The sequence below is a fragment of the Mus caroli genome, chromosome 7 (genome assembly GCF_900094665.2).
Source record: "Mus caroli chromosome 7, CAROLI_EIJ_v1.1, whole genome shotgun sequence".
Taxonomy (NCBI): Eukaryota; Metazoa; Chordata; class Mammalia; order Rodentia; family Muridae; genus Mus; species Mus caroli.
Window position 1 is genome coordinate 93,494,946 of NC_034576.1, and position 16,538 is coordinate 93,511,483.

At 41.2% G+C, this 16,538-nt stretch overlaps 1 protein-coding gene across 1 annotated transcript; it reads left to right on the forward strand.

The window, feature by feature from the left end:
- The first annotated feature begins 1,034 nt into the window (after positions 1 to 1,034).
- Positions 1,035 to 3,251, forward strand: Ccdc89 (coiled-coil domain containing 89). Its single transcript, XM_021168002.2, has one exon. It carries the CDS (start codon positions 1,127 to 1,129, stop codon positions 2,234 to 2,236), a length of 1,110 nt encoding a protein of 369 aa, XP_021023661.1. The 5' UTR covers positions 1,035 to 1,126; the 3' UTR covers positions 2,237 to 3,251.
- The last annotated feature ends 13,287 nt before the right edge of the window (positions 3,252 to 16,538 follow it).

The following is a 16,538-nucleotide window of genomic DNA, read 5'->3' on the forward strand; positions in this document are numbered from 1 at the left end:
GGAGGAGGAGGAGGAGAGGAGGAGGAGGAGGAGAGGAGGAGGAGGAGGAGGAGGAGAAAGAAGAAGAACCTTGTGCAAAGCTTCTGCTATCTACTTCATAATAATTAAGAAGCTTGAAACCTAAATATCCAAAGGAAACAGCTAATTGAGCATTATCATGTTTAAAGGGAAATCATAAATAATGAGAATTATATCCATTTATTTTTACTGACTTTGGTGGATGAAATACCATCTAATTTTTGCTTGCATTTGTTGGATCATTCTTGAGATTCATTGCTCAGCTGTTTCTGTCTCGTTTTTAAAATGTATTTATTTATTTCTCTTTCAACATGATGCTCTATTAATTCTTCTAAGGTTTTCATTAATATGTCAATCTTATCTGACACTTTTATACACATTCGACTATCACCCTTGGTGTCTTGTTGAACAGTCTTATATCTCCATATTTCCAGTGTGCAAGGCACAAGTGTAATCAACCATCATGGGACTTGTTGTTTTGGTTTGGTTTGGGGTTTTTTTTTGTTTTTTGTTTTTTTGCATTTTGTTTTTTGTTTCTGATTTGATTGCATCTGTATTGTTCACTGTGTTTCTGTCTGTCAATTTATTTTCCTAATAGATAAACAGGAAGGTTGAGTGTCTAACTAAAGGTGTCCACTCCGAGAGATAAGGTGAGAGTTAAGGGAAACAAAAGAAATTTCATTTATAGCAGCTGAGCTAAGACTTGGGTCTAGACTCTCCTTTGTGTGCACCCATGGCAACTATGTTTTTATAGACAGCAGTTTCTTTTCAGAACAAAGAGCAGAGTAAGTCTCTGTAAGCTTACTTTGTTTACTCTTATGAGAAATCAGGATTTGTAGTGAATAGGAAGCTGACTTTGTGGACGCGCCACAAGCGGGACAGTGGCAGTGAACTAAGAACTGTGATTGGTTCAAACGACATGCCTAGCCTGACCAGATTGGCCCTGAACTCCTCCTATTACCTCACTGCATTCGGCAGGTCTGTCCACCAATTATAGGACTCCTTACTGGAAAAACCAACTGCTGGAGAGTGCCAAGCGTCCATAGCAACGCCCCTTTGAAATCAGAAGGGGGAAAGACTGAAGTCAGTTCTCCCGCAGAGCGCGTCTATGCCGCAGGAGAAGACTCTTAGGATGGATACCCCACCCCCCGACGAGATCCTAGGAAAACAAAACGAAAACCTGCAAAACCAGGATGAGGAATTAGGGTTTAAGGAAATGGACGGTCTGAGAGAAGCTTTGGCCAACCTTAGGGGACTGTCCGAGGAGGAGAAGGGCGAGAAGGCAATGCTCCGCTCCCGCATCCAAGAGCAATCCCAGCTTATCTGCATCCTGAAACGCAGATCCGACGAGGCCCTGGAACGCTGCCAAATCCTAGAACTTCTCAACTCGGAGCTGGAAGAGAAGAGGCTGCAGGAGATGGAGAAGTTGAAGGCCCAGAGTGAGCACGTCCAAAAGCTGGAGAATCACTTTATGATCCTGGCATCCAACCACGAGCAGATGATTCGCTTCAAGGATGCGCACAAGAGTGAAAACGTCAAGTTGAAGGAGGAGAATGCGAGGCTGAGGCAGGAAAACAACAGCCTCTTCAGCCAGGCTCTGAAAGACCAGGAGGCTAAGGTACTGGAGCTCACTACACTCAACAAGGCCCTGGTGGAGGAACTGGAGGTCTTAAAACAGAGATGCGCTCACGAAGCCAGCAAGGCTCAGGCCCGAGAGAAGGAGCTGCTGGGCCTGCAGAACCAGCAAGCCTGTGACCATGCCAAGGAGACCGAGGAGCTGCGCAGCCAGCTGCAGAGCATCAAACAGCAACACCAGCAGGCCACGGAACAGATGGGAAAGGACCAAGAGGCTAATCTTAACCTGAACCAGGAGCTGCAGGCCAGGCTGCAGACTGTCCTGCGTGAGAAAGAGGAGCTGCTGCAGCTGTCCATGGAGAGAGGCAAGGTGCTTCAGAGCAAACAGGCTGAGATCCGCCAGCTTGAGGAGAAGTTGGAGTCAGCAGCCATGGCTAAGAAGCATGCGCTGGAACGCTTTGAGCAAGAGGCAGTGGCCGTTGATAGCAACCTAAGAGTTCGCGAGCTTCAGCGCAGGGTAGATGGGATCCAGAAAGCTTACGATGAGCTGCGTCTGCAATCAGAAGCCTTCAAAAAGCACAGCCTGGATCTTTTAAGCAAAGAGAGAGAGCTTAATGCCAAACTGCGCCATCTCTTTCCATAAGAGAAATTGTGCTTCCTGTGGTCTCCAGTTAATATTTCAAGTCCATGTGCCTTAGATTTATGGCAAAAGCAAAGATAATTCATTTACTATACTTTTAAGTACAAAAACTACTTTACTATGACGTTGTTGTTGTTACTGTTGCAAAGTTAATGTTAATTTTCAGTTACACCCACTAGGACACATTTAAGATTAACCAGAGTTCCCCGCTGTGCCTTCACAGATTTCTTAAGATTATCCGTATCTTCTACCTCATAACTCACTCATTCTCAGCCTCAGACATCTTCCTATAGATAGCTTGAAAAGATGTATGATTTAATGGATCCTAAAATAAACATGCTATGGTGAAAATAAAGGGAAGACACAGCCCCATTAGCCATTGCAGAACAAGAGGCTTACAACACTGTAGGTGGGTGTATAAACAAACAGAAGTCAGCATGGTAGAACAAAAACTTCTCAGCAAAAAGGCTCTGATTGGATCTGATTTTGTATTAGCTTGGCAAAGCAAAAGTTTGATCACTTGTGCGCCAAAGTGTAAAAGCTAGCTCTGATACATTCATTCTATTGAGCATTAAGATTCAAGTTGATTACATCAACCAGTTCTAATATTTTCTGCAAGTCTATCTTACTTCCACTTTCTTGGTTTTTCTCCTTAATAACTGAGAGGATTTAGACATTCTCTATTGAGACTTTCAATGGTTTCATTTTCTATTTTACAATATGCTAATAGGCAAAAATACCTCAATTTAAGGTAACTAGTCATAGCAGATTTTGGTAGCAGCTCATAAATTGTTTTCTGTTTCTGTCAATACATTTTGTGTAATTTTGTGTTTTAAAAGTCCAAGCTGAATGCGTATATGTGTACTTATGGCATTCTTTGTAGGAATAATTCAGTTTTGTAAAAGTAGCTATTTAACAGAGTTAAATGTAGATTAATGTAAAGTTCCTAAGGAAGTAAAGTTATCAAGTTAATTTCCAGAATATAATTTATTTTCTTATTTCTCCTATATTTAGTCATTGTTATATGCAATTATGAATACCTATAAGATAGATTATAGCATAGCAATTTTCTCATTCTCTTGGTGCCAGGAACATCAAAAGTTACATAGCAAGTTTGATTTACTTAAAAGAACTATTATTTGGGGGCTTTCTTTGCCTGTTGTTGTTAGTTGTTTGTTTGCTTGCTTGCTTCTTTTGTGTGTGAGAGAGAAACATACACAGCCCAGGTTGCCCTTGAAGTTATTTCGTAGACAATGTCATGATATAAATGAAGAAGGAAGCATAGAGAACATGATTGTTGTTTTCAAGTATTTTTTTTTCTTTAATGATTTGTTTTTAGGTTTTTTATGTTTGGTGCTTTGCCTGCATGTATGTACTCATCATGTATGTATCCTAGGATCTCAGAAGATGGTGTCAGATTCTCTGGAACTAGAGCCATAGATGGCTGTGAGCTGTCATGAACTGAGCCAGGGTCCTTAGCAAGAGCAGTAAGTGCTCTTAGCCACTGGGTCCTCTGTCCACCCACCACCGAGTCTAACACTCATCACACTCAAAGAGAGGATGCGTTGTCACTATTTTATAGATGAGACAGTGAAACTCTAAGAGGGTGGCTTATCTAGAGCCATGAAGACCCAGAGAGGCTGAGGGAGATGCAAACTGAAGGCTCTTAGGCAGGACGCCAGGGGACTCCTTGACTTGCTTTAAATCTTCATCACTGTCACGAAATCAGAGTTTTAACAATGGGCATCATACTTTTATTCTTGTGCATGACACTGCCAACTAAGTAAGCAAGTCTGCTTTCTGGCTCTAAAGTCCATGCTTCCCCCAAGTATATAAACTACCTTTGAAACAGAAACACACCCATGCGGAGGGGTTGGGGGCGGGGTGTTCTTCCTTGTATGCTACAGCCCTTTGTATTTAATCTCTGACCAATCAAGAATAAGCAACCAGGGTCGCTACTAAAGTGCTCGCCTCTATAAAGTAATATTTATCATTGGAACAACTTGACAACATGTAAGTTGGCTTATTCTAAACCGTTACCTTTAAAGGGGAAACTTTCAAAGCAAAACAACCAAACCCTTTTCTAAAGCAGACCAAACTTTTTTCAATGATTTCAAGCCGTCACCCTAATATAATAGTCAACAGAATAGAGAGGCTACGCTTAAATAAAACAGCTTGCCTGCTGCGATGCCCAGCTAAGCATGATGTCTTGGAAAAGTACAAAACCGTGAGTCCTCGGTGTACCCTGAAGGATGAGCCTAAGGTCTAAAGACGGGTAAGATTTGGCAAAGAGAAGTCCTGATGAACTGCCATGTTTTCAGCGCACTGCCCCTGTTTCAGTGAGTGAACTGAATTCAGGTTAGTTCTTAGGAAAGGGTGGGTGGAAATCCTATGTCTCCACAGCTCCATTCTTTTGAGGTTTAGGAAAAAAAGTCTTAGAAGGAGCCCTGGCACCAGTGCCTATTGTTCTACCAAGCCCTCTCTAACCAAGATACCTATGGAGTGGCTGGGTCAGGGCCCTGACCAAGTGAATCTACCTCCCCCACTTCGAGACTGAGCAGACCTTTAAGATCTAACCATTAGGGCACAAGGAAAAAGGACTGTAACTCTTACGTCTCTCCCTAATACCTACACTACCCAACCAGTTGGCGTGTCTTCCAGCATCCATTGTCCCAAACCAGGCCATCTAGAAATACTTCAGCCAAGCGTTTTCAGAGGGCATGTTGCCATGATGAATTCAGATGAATCAGGCTGTACCACTGTGATGGGGATGAGGCTAATTCGCACTATGACCTGGGAAGATCTAGAATGAAGGGGGATGAATGCTTAATGGGCCACTAACAGTCTCTGGTGTACTGCATCCCACATCCATGCTGGCCAGGGAGTACTTTTTAAAGAAATTTAATTATAAATCTTGAAAACAGTTATCAGAATGTGGACCACTGGCTAAGAGTAGGCTTTTGCAGTTATTTTCCGTCTTCCTAACAACTCACTGATATCTTCTAAATGCTATAAGCATCTTAAGCCTTACGGCCTGTGCCGTGCAGCTGAACCTCAGAACTCGGTGAGCATCTCTCTTGGAAAAATTCAAGAACCAAGCATTTTCCACTTGTAAAACAAACCAAGACCAACTTCCCCTTGAAAAACCTGCGCGTCATTCACTACACATCTAATTGTTATGATATCCCACAAGCTCCAACTCCGCAGGCCCACAGAGGGACCGTGGCCTTTGCCAGTTGCCCGATTGTTCTCATCCATTCTGACCCACTCTTCTGTGGTCTCATCTAAAATAATTTTCTCTTTCCTGTTGAAGGCTTAATTCATTTTGGATCTTAAATGTCCACATGCCCATGTGCAAAAGCTTGGTCCCCAGAGGGAGCACCATTGGGAAGTCGTAAGACTTTAGGACTTAGGGCTTAAGAGAAGATCTTTAAGTCACTTGCTACTGGAGGGGACTGTGGGGTCCCGCTCCTTCCCTCTTTCTTTGCTCTCTGACCATGAAGTGGGTCACCTTGCTCTTCTGTGTGCTCCAGACATGATACACTGCCAGGCCCCACAGCAAGGGGGCTAAGTGATCATGGACTAAAATTTCAAAACCGTAAGTGAAAATAAAGCTCTCCCCCTCATCAGCCAACTGTCTCAGCATTTGTTATAGCGATGGAAAGCCAACATAAGATTATATATTCAGTGCATCATTATAGTGGCAAACAATTAGAAATGGCTTATACAGCATTAAAGAGCAAGCAGTTAACTTTACCTTTTTTAATTCAACACAACTGTGGTGAAATTTTGTTAAAAAGCTCTTTGTTATATAAATATCTTCAGGATACATTTGGGTAGGTGAAACAATGTAATATATACTATCTCTTATGTCCTGGGGAGAAGATCGGAGGCTATGAAAACTATTTCTAGACATACAAATAAATATTGAAAATATACTAATGAGTCCAGGCTGTGGTGGCACACGCCTGTAATCCCAGCACTTGGGAGGCAGAGGCAAGTGGATTTCTGAGTTCGAGGCCAGCCTGGTCTACAGAGTGAGTTCCAGGACAGCCAGGACTACACAGAGAAACCCTGTCTTGAAAAACAAACAAAAAAAGACAAACAAAAACCAAACAAACAAAAGAGAAAATATACCAATAAAAGTGGTTATTAGCCTGGCAGTGGTGGTGCATGCCTTTAATTCCAGCACTCGGGAGGCAGAGGCAGGTGGCTTTCTGAGTTTGAGGCCAGCCTGGTCTATAGAGTGAGTTCCAGGACAACCAGGGCTACACAGAGAAACCCTGTCTCAAAAAAGAAGAAAGAAAGAAAGAAAGAAAGAAAGAAAGAAAGAAAGAAAGAAAGAAAGAAAGAAAGAAAGAAAGACAGACTTTTATGTCTTTTGATTTTTGAACCGTACACCACTTTACAAATTCAAAAGATAGTAACATTTAAAATAAATAAATTTAACTTAAAATGAGTCTTCTACATGTCTGCCTAACTTCCAGTAGGCTCCATTTCTATGTAAATTATTTAAGACCTGCAGAATTTTCTTTCTCCAACTAGGCAGGCAAAATCTATTTTGGAGCAAGCCACACATGGCCTGACAGATCTGGGTCAGGTCATTGAGCTGGAAGCTGCAACTCTCACAAATGTTCAATAGCATATGGAAAATCACAAAATCTTTTTGTACACCAAAGAGTGCCTCCTAGAATCTAGCATCTCTCTCTTAAATGTAGAGATTTGAATGTTATTGCCTTTTCTCAAGGATTTTCACATTTTATGAAATCTTGGATTTTATATACTTATGTCCACTGGTGTGCATCCACTGTACATGATAATGTATTACAAGGACTGCTTTCGTGCAGGTAGTTGTTCCTTAAGCATATTTCCCATCTCCCCACTCTACTTCTGTTGGTCCCTTTTGTTCTCCTAGACATTTCCACTTCTACTTTTGTGTCACATGTATGTTTAACATGCATATATGTATCTATATAAAATCTAGAAATGACAAATGAGAGAAAACATATGTTTGTCCTTCTGAAACTAGGGTACTTTGCATAATATGATTATCCCCAGCCATTTCTATTGTCCAGCATAACGTAACTATGTTGTTCTTTATGGCTAAAAAATGTTTCATTCTGTCTATAGACATTACTTATTGTATGTTCCTATACTGAGGGGTACCCTGATTGGATCTATAACCTAGCTATTGTGAATTGTGCTACAATAAGCATAGTTATAAAAATATTCCCGTGATATGCTGACTTGGAGTCCTTTGGTAGATACACAGAAATAGCTAGGTTATACGATACACCTACTAAGTTTTAGGAGAAACTCCGTACAGACTTCCATGGTGTACCTTCCCACAATGCAAGTGTGGTTTCTATTGTCCATATCCTTACAAGGATTGATGCTATTTTAATGCCTGTTTTCCTGACTAGAGTGAGATGTAATTTCAGTGTAGAATAATTTACGTTTCTCTAATGGCCAGTGATACTGGACATACTTGCATATGTTTATTGGACATTTTTATTCCACCTATTAGCTCATTTGTTGATTGAGTTGTTTGATTTCTTACCTAGTTTTAGGAGTTTGTCATATGTGCTAGATGCTAATTCTGTGCCAGATGTACAACTTACAAAGATTTCCCTCCAATTCTGTAGGGTGTCTCTTCACCCGATTATTTCTTTTGCTGGGAAGAATAATTTTAATTTCATGTGATCCCATTTTCCAGTTGTTAGTATCATTTCCTGAACAACTGGGGTCCTATTCAGAAAGGCCTTCCCTATATCTTGAAATGTTTCTCCTGCTCTTCCCTCACATGGTTCAAAGTTTCAGGTTTTAATTTTTAAGACTTTTGATCCATTTCCAGTTGATTTTTACACTCAGTGAAGGATAAAGATTTTGTTTCATTCTTTTGCATGTATATATCTGGTTTTTTCTCAGCACCATTTTTTTTCCAGAAGGGGTTATCAGTTTTGTAATGTATATTTTTGGCATCTTTATCAAAAGTCAGATGACTATGGCTGCATGGGTTTATATTGTATGTCTTCTATCCTGTTATAACCTTGAATTTTAGGGACACATTTTCTCATATGCTCAGTCTTTTAGACTTTGGATAGTGGTTTTTGCTTTTGGTCTAGAAGAGGGATGTCGGCAGAGGTAGGGCAAGCCAAGCTATTATCATCTTTCAGTCTTTCTTACTATATTTAATACATTGTGCTCATCTAATAGATTGCTTCTTGTAATCTATTCTAGGCCAGGCACTGCATTAAGTCGTGGGATACAATGCAAATAAGATCTTATTATCATTGAATTTGCTGCCAACAGAGGAGAAAGAATGTTCACAAATCAGATGAATGGGAAAGCACACACAATCTCCAAACCTAATCTAGGAGAAATGAGAAAAGGCTTTTCCTAGAAATGAATTGTGTAATAACATCTTAGAAGTAGAAAGTACAGATTGTTTAAGACAGTGTTTCTCAGCCTCCCTAATGCTATGACCCTTTAATACAGGTCCTCAAGTTGTGGTGACCCCAACCATAAAGTCATTTTTACTTCTACTTCATAACTGAAATTTTGCTACAGTTATTAATCATAATGCAAATATCTGATATGAGGGATATTGGATATATGAGTCCTGTGAAGGGGTAACTCAAGCTCCAAAGGGGTTGGGACCCACAGGCTGAGAGCCGCTGGTCTAAGAAAAGAAAAAACATTCAATGGTTAAAAGTGTTAGAAGGCCAAGGAACTTCTGTTCCTGGGTAAGGAAACCATCTCCCTTCATTCAGTCCTGTCCCCTCCCCCTGCGTGATCTTAAAGAAAGTGTATCTGGGTAGAGAGAAAACAAGAGAACTAAAATCTTGAGTAACACAGATATAAACAGAACCAGGCATGAATTTTACATAGGTGTAAGTATGGAGAGAGATAAACTCTCCTAACAACTCTAGAAATAGCATTTTAAATGAATGCTCTTAACGAAACATATTCTAATGGAAATGGAACTGCAAGGAGGTCATTGCCACTGTATTCATTAGTACTAGTGGTTAGTGGAAATGCCAAAACAATTATATCTATTTCAGTTACGTCAAAAAAAAAAATAAAATGGTAACATTGTTAAGGAACAAAACTTTCAGTGCTTGAAGGCAGATATAAAAGAAGTTTAAAAATCTTTTAGTCTTAAATTCAAGTAAGTAGTATTCTAAATTCAAAGTATCTTTCTTTTACCAATACTTATCTCTTTGCTTCATCAATTGAATGACTGAAGGCAAAGGCAACCCAGTGCTGTGAACATCCCTAAGGCCATGTGTAGCCTCCCCAAGTCTTGAAGCAGTCTGATTCAGACCTCCATGCCACCGAGTATGAGACCACTTGGGGTGGAGCTTTCCGGTTTAGATGGCTCTATTGTTCTGTCACCCGAGGCTGCTCTTCTCCAAGACACTGCTGCCTGCTGAGAGGCCCTTGAGATATTCTGGAGACAGCAAGCAATCCAGTAATTTACACCTACTTGCCAAGCCAGTTCTGTCCTGCAGATGGCCGACAGGCTGGCAATGGGCATCAAGAATAGATCTGCCGGGATGGGCCTTCTCTCTTTACAAGCACAGACTCTTAGTAAACTTTGGGGCCTTGAACAGAAACATGTCTTGGCCTCCATTATTTCTCTCATCATTCTCTCCCATACAGCTCCTGCCTCCCACTCAGGAACCCAGTTAGTGTGGCCGAAGATGGCTACAGCCATGTGTGTGACGGCTGAAAACTATTTCTAAATACCTCCTCTTAGAAGAGAGGCTGATACTGTGGCTGGACTGGAAAAAGAGCATGATGACCCTGAACCATCTAGGTACAGTAGAAACAGACACTAATGTTTTTTGAAAGCAAAGACCAACATTGGAGGGCATCTCAATGGCCAAAGAGTAATTTGATTATCAAAATAATAATATTGAGTGAAATATAAAAGCTTTTTACAAGTATGAATTCATCACAATAGACAGAAAAGGGAAGGAAGAAAACCAGAGTCAAACAATAACAAAGGCAAAATAAATAAAACACTCATAGGTCTTTTAACTCATTTCTCTGAAAATTGACTATTAAAGGGAATTGAGTGGACATTTAGTCTACTTTTCCTGGTCCCTGTATTTCAAGGAATAAAACAGCTCATGTATGAAGATACAAAGTAGTGTTCAATAGCATATATATATATATATATATATATATATATATCACAACTTATAGAGAAGTAATCTAACAATGAATAAAGATTAATAAACTGAACATGGTTCCATGTGCTTATACTTGGCCCCAAGACTCAGATTTGGGATGTAAAGGTAAGAAAATCACATGATTGAGTTCAATCTGGGCTGCCTAGAGTGAATCCTAGGCTAGCTTGGGCTACATAGCAAGATCCTGTAAGGAGAGATGAGAAGAGAGAGAGCAGGAGGAAAGGGGAGAGAAAAGAGGGAGAGGTTAGTGGAGAATTCTATAATCTGGTCACTGATCATCATTAGAAAACACTGGCCAGAAAACATTAGGCATTGTGTACTTCCGATATGTGCAGCCCACATAGCAGACAACACTATCTAGAACATATTCCAAGGATTCTGAATCTTCAGAAAATGATTCTGGTCCAGGAAACTAACACCTTCGATGGAGGGGAAATAAATAGTGGGAGTGGTAAAGTTATTTCACAAGCAAGCACATCTAAAATGTGTATTATCAGACGGGACAACGCACCTGGTTCCCAACAAGTGGCAACGGGTGAATAGGAGAAGTGCTCTTCTGGGTTAAAAGGAACTTAAGACATAAGCAAATGGACCTATGTGCGGAATTGAAGGCCTTGATTCAGGCAAGTTCACTGCAGCACAATTGAAAAAGGACTGAGTTTAAATATCAAGAAATTAAAAAGGCCTGGAAGTAGCTCAGTGATAGAGCATTGGCTTAGCACACACAAAGGCCCATGTTCTCCCCAGCACCAGAGTAAGGTCTGTAATGACTTTTATTAGTTATAGTCATAGTATTGTGGTTATGAAACTAAAATAGCCTTATAGAAAAAATGTCCAGTGGCACATGTAGGTGTGGTCCCTATGATTTATTCTAAAATTTGTCAACAAAATGAGTAAGAGGGTGAAGCAAGTGAGGCCCTATATTGCTAAATACGGATGATGGGCCCATAGGGAATCGGTATGTTTTTCTTTTCACCTTGTGTCTAATTTAAAATTTTCTGCATATAAAGAACATTGGAAAGTTCTGGAGTTTCTTTTCTTATGTTCTCGTTCTCTCTCTCTCTCTCTTTCTCGTTTGAGACAGACTCTTACTGTGTCACTTGGGTTGTCCTGGAACTCACTATGTAGACCAGGCTGCCCTTGAACTCATAGAGATCTGCCTGCCTCTGGCTCCCAGTTGTTGGGATTAGACATGCTCCACCACATCCACCTTGGCATTTCTGGAGAAATCAAGATTTAGAATGGACTGAGGTACCTGTGAGGGGCCGTGAGATGGCATCCACTCTAGAAGGAAGGGCCTTGCTGTGATGACAAGGCAAGCATCATTTGCACCCTTCCAACTATTTAGGCTTGACTTCTATACTGTTTACCCCTCTGCCGTCAGCAGCAACAATGGGTCTTCACTGATGGGGAGACATACCACAAAAGTGGATCATCAATGGAAAGGTTACAGAAAATCTGCTCTCTAGATACTGTTACCAACCTGGTTCTTCAGTTGAGAACCAGTCTTGGCCCCTTCTGCTCTTTCTGCCCCTCATAACTTATGGGTCATTGGTAAATGGAAAAACAAACATGAACTGAGCACTTTGGTCTCTGTAATATACGTACTCTTCTTTCTGTACTGAAACCTCTTAAGTGTGACTCAGCTGCACTCTCTGCTGTCTGGGATCTGATTACCTGCCTTAGGAAATGGATCAATGTAGCCACTGTGGTCTTTATGGACGATCTGCTACATTGGCATTAACCATTGGCGTCAATCCCCCTTCTAACCTTGGGGGTCCTGCATTGTAAATGTAAAGGTAAAAGCAAGCAAACCAACACACCCACAAAAGCAAAGTGCATTTGCCAGATTCCTCGATGGCTACAGCGGTTTGGAAGGCTTGGTGAAGTAGGGGCCCTAATAGAACAGTGTTAGAGTGTCTTCTTGAGTGCCTTACTTCTCCGCCTACATCATAAATGGCTTTGCTGCATCCTTTCTGGTCACTTGGGCCATTTGCTCTGGGCAGTGAAAGCCCTATGCCATATAGGTACTTTTGCAATTATTTGGTGAGTCCCACACTGGGGAAGAACAAGTGTCTCCTGACGCCCAGCAGGTTGGCTTATGAGAAGGAACCCCCTCACAAGTCATCAAGCCCCAGTCAAACCTTTGGGTCTTTCCCCAAATCTGACTAAACTCCACGAGAATACCAGAGTCATACTGCTGATCCCCTTACACACACACACACACACACACACACCATATTTGGGCTTCTTTTCATACCCCACATGTTTTACCACATGGCTACTCTAATCAGTGACAAAAACTCAGCTTGAAACAACAGAAATGAATTGCCTCCATTCCAGAAGCTAAACTCAGAAATCAAGCTTTAGGCAAGGCTGTGCTAACTCCCATGGCTGCAGGGTAGACTTCTTTCTAGACTCAGTCTCTTCTTGTTTGCTGGCAACTTTTAGCACTTTTGGTTTACAAACACAATGCCCCAGTTATCTGGTCAGCTTCTCTCCACTGTATTTCTGTATTGTCTCCCCATGTGTCTTTTCACTGTTTGCCTCTGCTTCCTCCTCTCTCCTACTCTTTCTTCTCTTTTTCTTCCTCTTCCTGCCCCGCCCCCTTCTTTGATAGTCATGTAGTCTAGGTTGGCTTTAAATTTGCTATATAACCAAGTCTGGTCCTGAAGTTTTGGTGTTTCTGCCTTAACCCTTTCCATGCAGGGTTTCAGGTGTGCCCTACCTTGCCCCATTTGTATGATTCTGAAGATCAAACAAAGGGCGATGCCGGTGCTAGAGAAGGCTTTACCAGCTAAGTCCCAGATCTCAAAAGTGGTTTTATTTTTATTTTCTTATTTAAAGTTTTTATTACAAATGAAAGACTTTTGTGTGTGTGTGTGTGTGTGTGTGTGTGTGTGATATGCATGGGGGAGTTGCCTGTGTTACAGTGTGCAGGCGAAGGTCAAGGAACAACTTTGCATGGTTGGGTCTCTCCTTTTCCCTTCATGTGGTTTTGGGCGATTCGACACAGTCACTCAGCTTGTGCAGCAAGAATCTTTACCTGGGGCTGGTGAGATGGCTCAGTGGGTAAGAGCACCCGACTGCTCTTCCGAAGATCCAGAGTTCAAATCCCAGCAACCACATGGTGGCTCACAACCATCCGTAACGAGATCTGGCGCCCTCTTCTGGAGTGTCTGAAGACAGCTACAGTGTACTTACATATAATAAATAAATAAATCTTAAAAAAAAAAACAAAAAAACAAACTTTACCTGCTGAGTGACGTTGCCATCCTTACCCCTGCCACTTTTTAATTATATAAGGACACTAGTCATACGTGTTCACCATAACAACCCTACTTCAAGTGTACTAGCTTTGTAAAACTCCCATTTCATGTAGGGTTGAGGGATTAGAAGGGATGGAGCCATGTCCTTAACAAGCATTACCTTCCTTATAACCGGCTGAAGTCTTCTTACAGTTCATCAAGGTTTGATACCTTCTTAGTCTTTTAGTTTCCCAAATGAAAATTTTATATATACATGTCTCAGAGAGGCATTCACAGTCTCCTCCAAACTGAGAAGTCTATTGTTGAAGGACTAAAGATCTCACGGTTAAAAAAAAAAAAAAAGATTGTGTTATGGGAAAACAAAGAATGCTAACAAAGAAAATATTGATCTGCTGCCTGCTATTCATTGATTTTCATGTTGTATTGCTTGCTTGCTACAAACTGAAAAGGATTGTAATGACAGTCAGAGTGCCCATGACGTAATCACATCCTTAGTTCGTTTGCTGATATCATGGATGCTGAGATGTTCTGTTGCACACTATTTCTCTTCTGTGGCTCATTTCTCTTCCTTTCAGAGTACCCACTTTGAATTTCAGCTTAAATAACTCCTTAGGAAACACTTTCCTGATCATCCTGATCTTTTATTTGCCAGATATAATTCTCATTTCAGAAGCTTACTGTTTAATATACTCACCCTTTCTAGGTCTTTCTGAACTCTGGCTTGCTGTTTCAACCCCACTGTTCTGGCCCAAACTCTTCTCCAAGCTGACTGATTAGAACTGGCTTCTTTCAGCTGACTGGATTGCTCTTCTTGGCTTCAAACTAACTCTGGCAATCTGTTCTAATCTTCTGGTTCCTTCCCATTTTCTGGCTCATCTGCAACCTGTCTCTCTAAAACTGTTTCAGCAAAACTGCCTCCTCTCTTTCTCTCTCTGCTGCTCTTTTAAGTTGATTCTGTTCCTGTGCTATTTTCGTGAGAGTTGGGTGTATTCTATCTCTGACCTACTCTGTCAGATCTTTCTCTGATTCATCACATTGTCTGCCACTCAATTAGACATAATTTTCAAACATGGCCACACAAAATTAGTGTGTGTTTTTCCTGGAAGAGTTAAAAGTAATTAAATGTCTAGGAGGCACGGAAATTCTTGTGCTCACAGATAAGCATTAGAGGAACCAGAAATATTAAACACACATCGTTGTCTCTTCAAAGAGACACCACCCAGAAAGCTGGGAGCAAAAATAGCCTGGTTACATTTACACTGTGTGGCAGAGACTGATCCTCCTCTAGACCCTTATTTTGCACTTTTTTTTCTGTCAATCTATAAAATCCATGTGGTGGTTTGAATATGCTTGGATCAGGGATTGGTACTATTAGGAGGTGTGGCATTGCTAGAGTAGGGTAGAGTAGAGTAGCCTAGTTGGATGGAAGAGGCCTGTCAGTGTCAGAGTGGGCTTTGAGACACTCCTCCAGCCTGCCTGGGGAACTCGGAGTTCCTTTCATAGAGGAAATGGACCCTGCCTGGACTCTGTTCTGCTTCCGTGATGATAATGGACTGAACCTCTGAAAGTGTAAGCCAGCCCCGGTTAAATGTTGTCCTTATAAGAGCTGCCTTGGAGCTGGGTGGTGGTGGCACACGCTTTTAATCTCAGCACTTTGGAGGCAGAGACAGGCCACCCTGGTCTACAAAGTGAGTTTCAGGACAGCCAGGGCTATACAGAGAAACCTTGTCTTGAAAAACAAACAAACAAACAAAAAAAAACAAACAAAAAAAAGTTGCCTTGGTCATGCCGTCCGTCCCTTCACAGCAATGGAAACCCTAATTAAGACATTTGTCTTTATGGAAGATGTCATGCATACTTTTACAGAGAGTTTCATGGTGGTCAGGTCATATTGTTGCATACACTCGATTATCAGCAGGAAACTCTTCCGTCAAACTGTGCTTTGCTTAAAAATGCCTAAAATTAAGAACTCCGGGACCATACTCTTGAAATTTGAATCAACACTGACTACTGAGTGTGTTAAACTGAATTACATTACTTTGTTTGCCCTGGTGGTTGCAGAAGCCCCTCCCCGCCAGGCACTATTGGCCCAATGTGTAGTGAGGCTTAAAAGAAGAATTCATTACATCAGTGCGAGGAGCATGAACTCATTGAATAAAAAGTGAAGTGTTTTGTTCAAGACTTTGTCTTTTCAAAAAGCTGGTATTTTAAAAACGGAAAAAGCCAACGGAAAAAGTAACTGCCATGACTTGACAAAAGAAAAAAAAAGCAGAAAACAAACAGCAAAACAAGAGACCAGTAAACAAACCAACCACCCACTCTTGGCAAACAAGCTAATTCTGCAAGTGATCCTTATTGCAAAAGCAAATGATAAAATAAAAATGATGTAATAATGACAATAATAGCAGTAATAGTATTATGAAAGATCATTTTCTGAGACTAAGGCCCTCTGAATGTCGCCTGGGGAGTTAGTGTCAGTACGTGACTGCGTTTCTCAGAATTTGGTAACACTTCCGATTTGAAGTCTTTTGTTTTAACGGGGACTATTTCCATATGCGTGCTATTTTGTTTGCAGTTTAGAGAGAAACAGCAAAAATAAAAGCGTTCACAAAAACAGTTTTTTATATAGCTACGTCAAATGTGTCTAGATGTCATATTGGATCGAGGAGAGTGGTACCGGGTAGTACCGATGAGTGAGGGGGTGGAAACTAGGTTTTATTGTGTTTCGCCTGCTTATGACATCACCGCAAAGCCGAAGTTACTGCGTCTCGAAAGCACTCGGAATCTCGCGATACTCTGGCTGGAGCGAAGCGCGTTTTTGTGGGCGGGGTGGGC

What these genes read in the sequence shown, in the direction of transcription:
- Ccdc89 (XM_021168002.2), top strand. Translation starts at nt 1,127, where the DNA reads ATGCCGCAGGAGAAGACTCTTAGGATGGATACCCCACCCCCCGACGAG.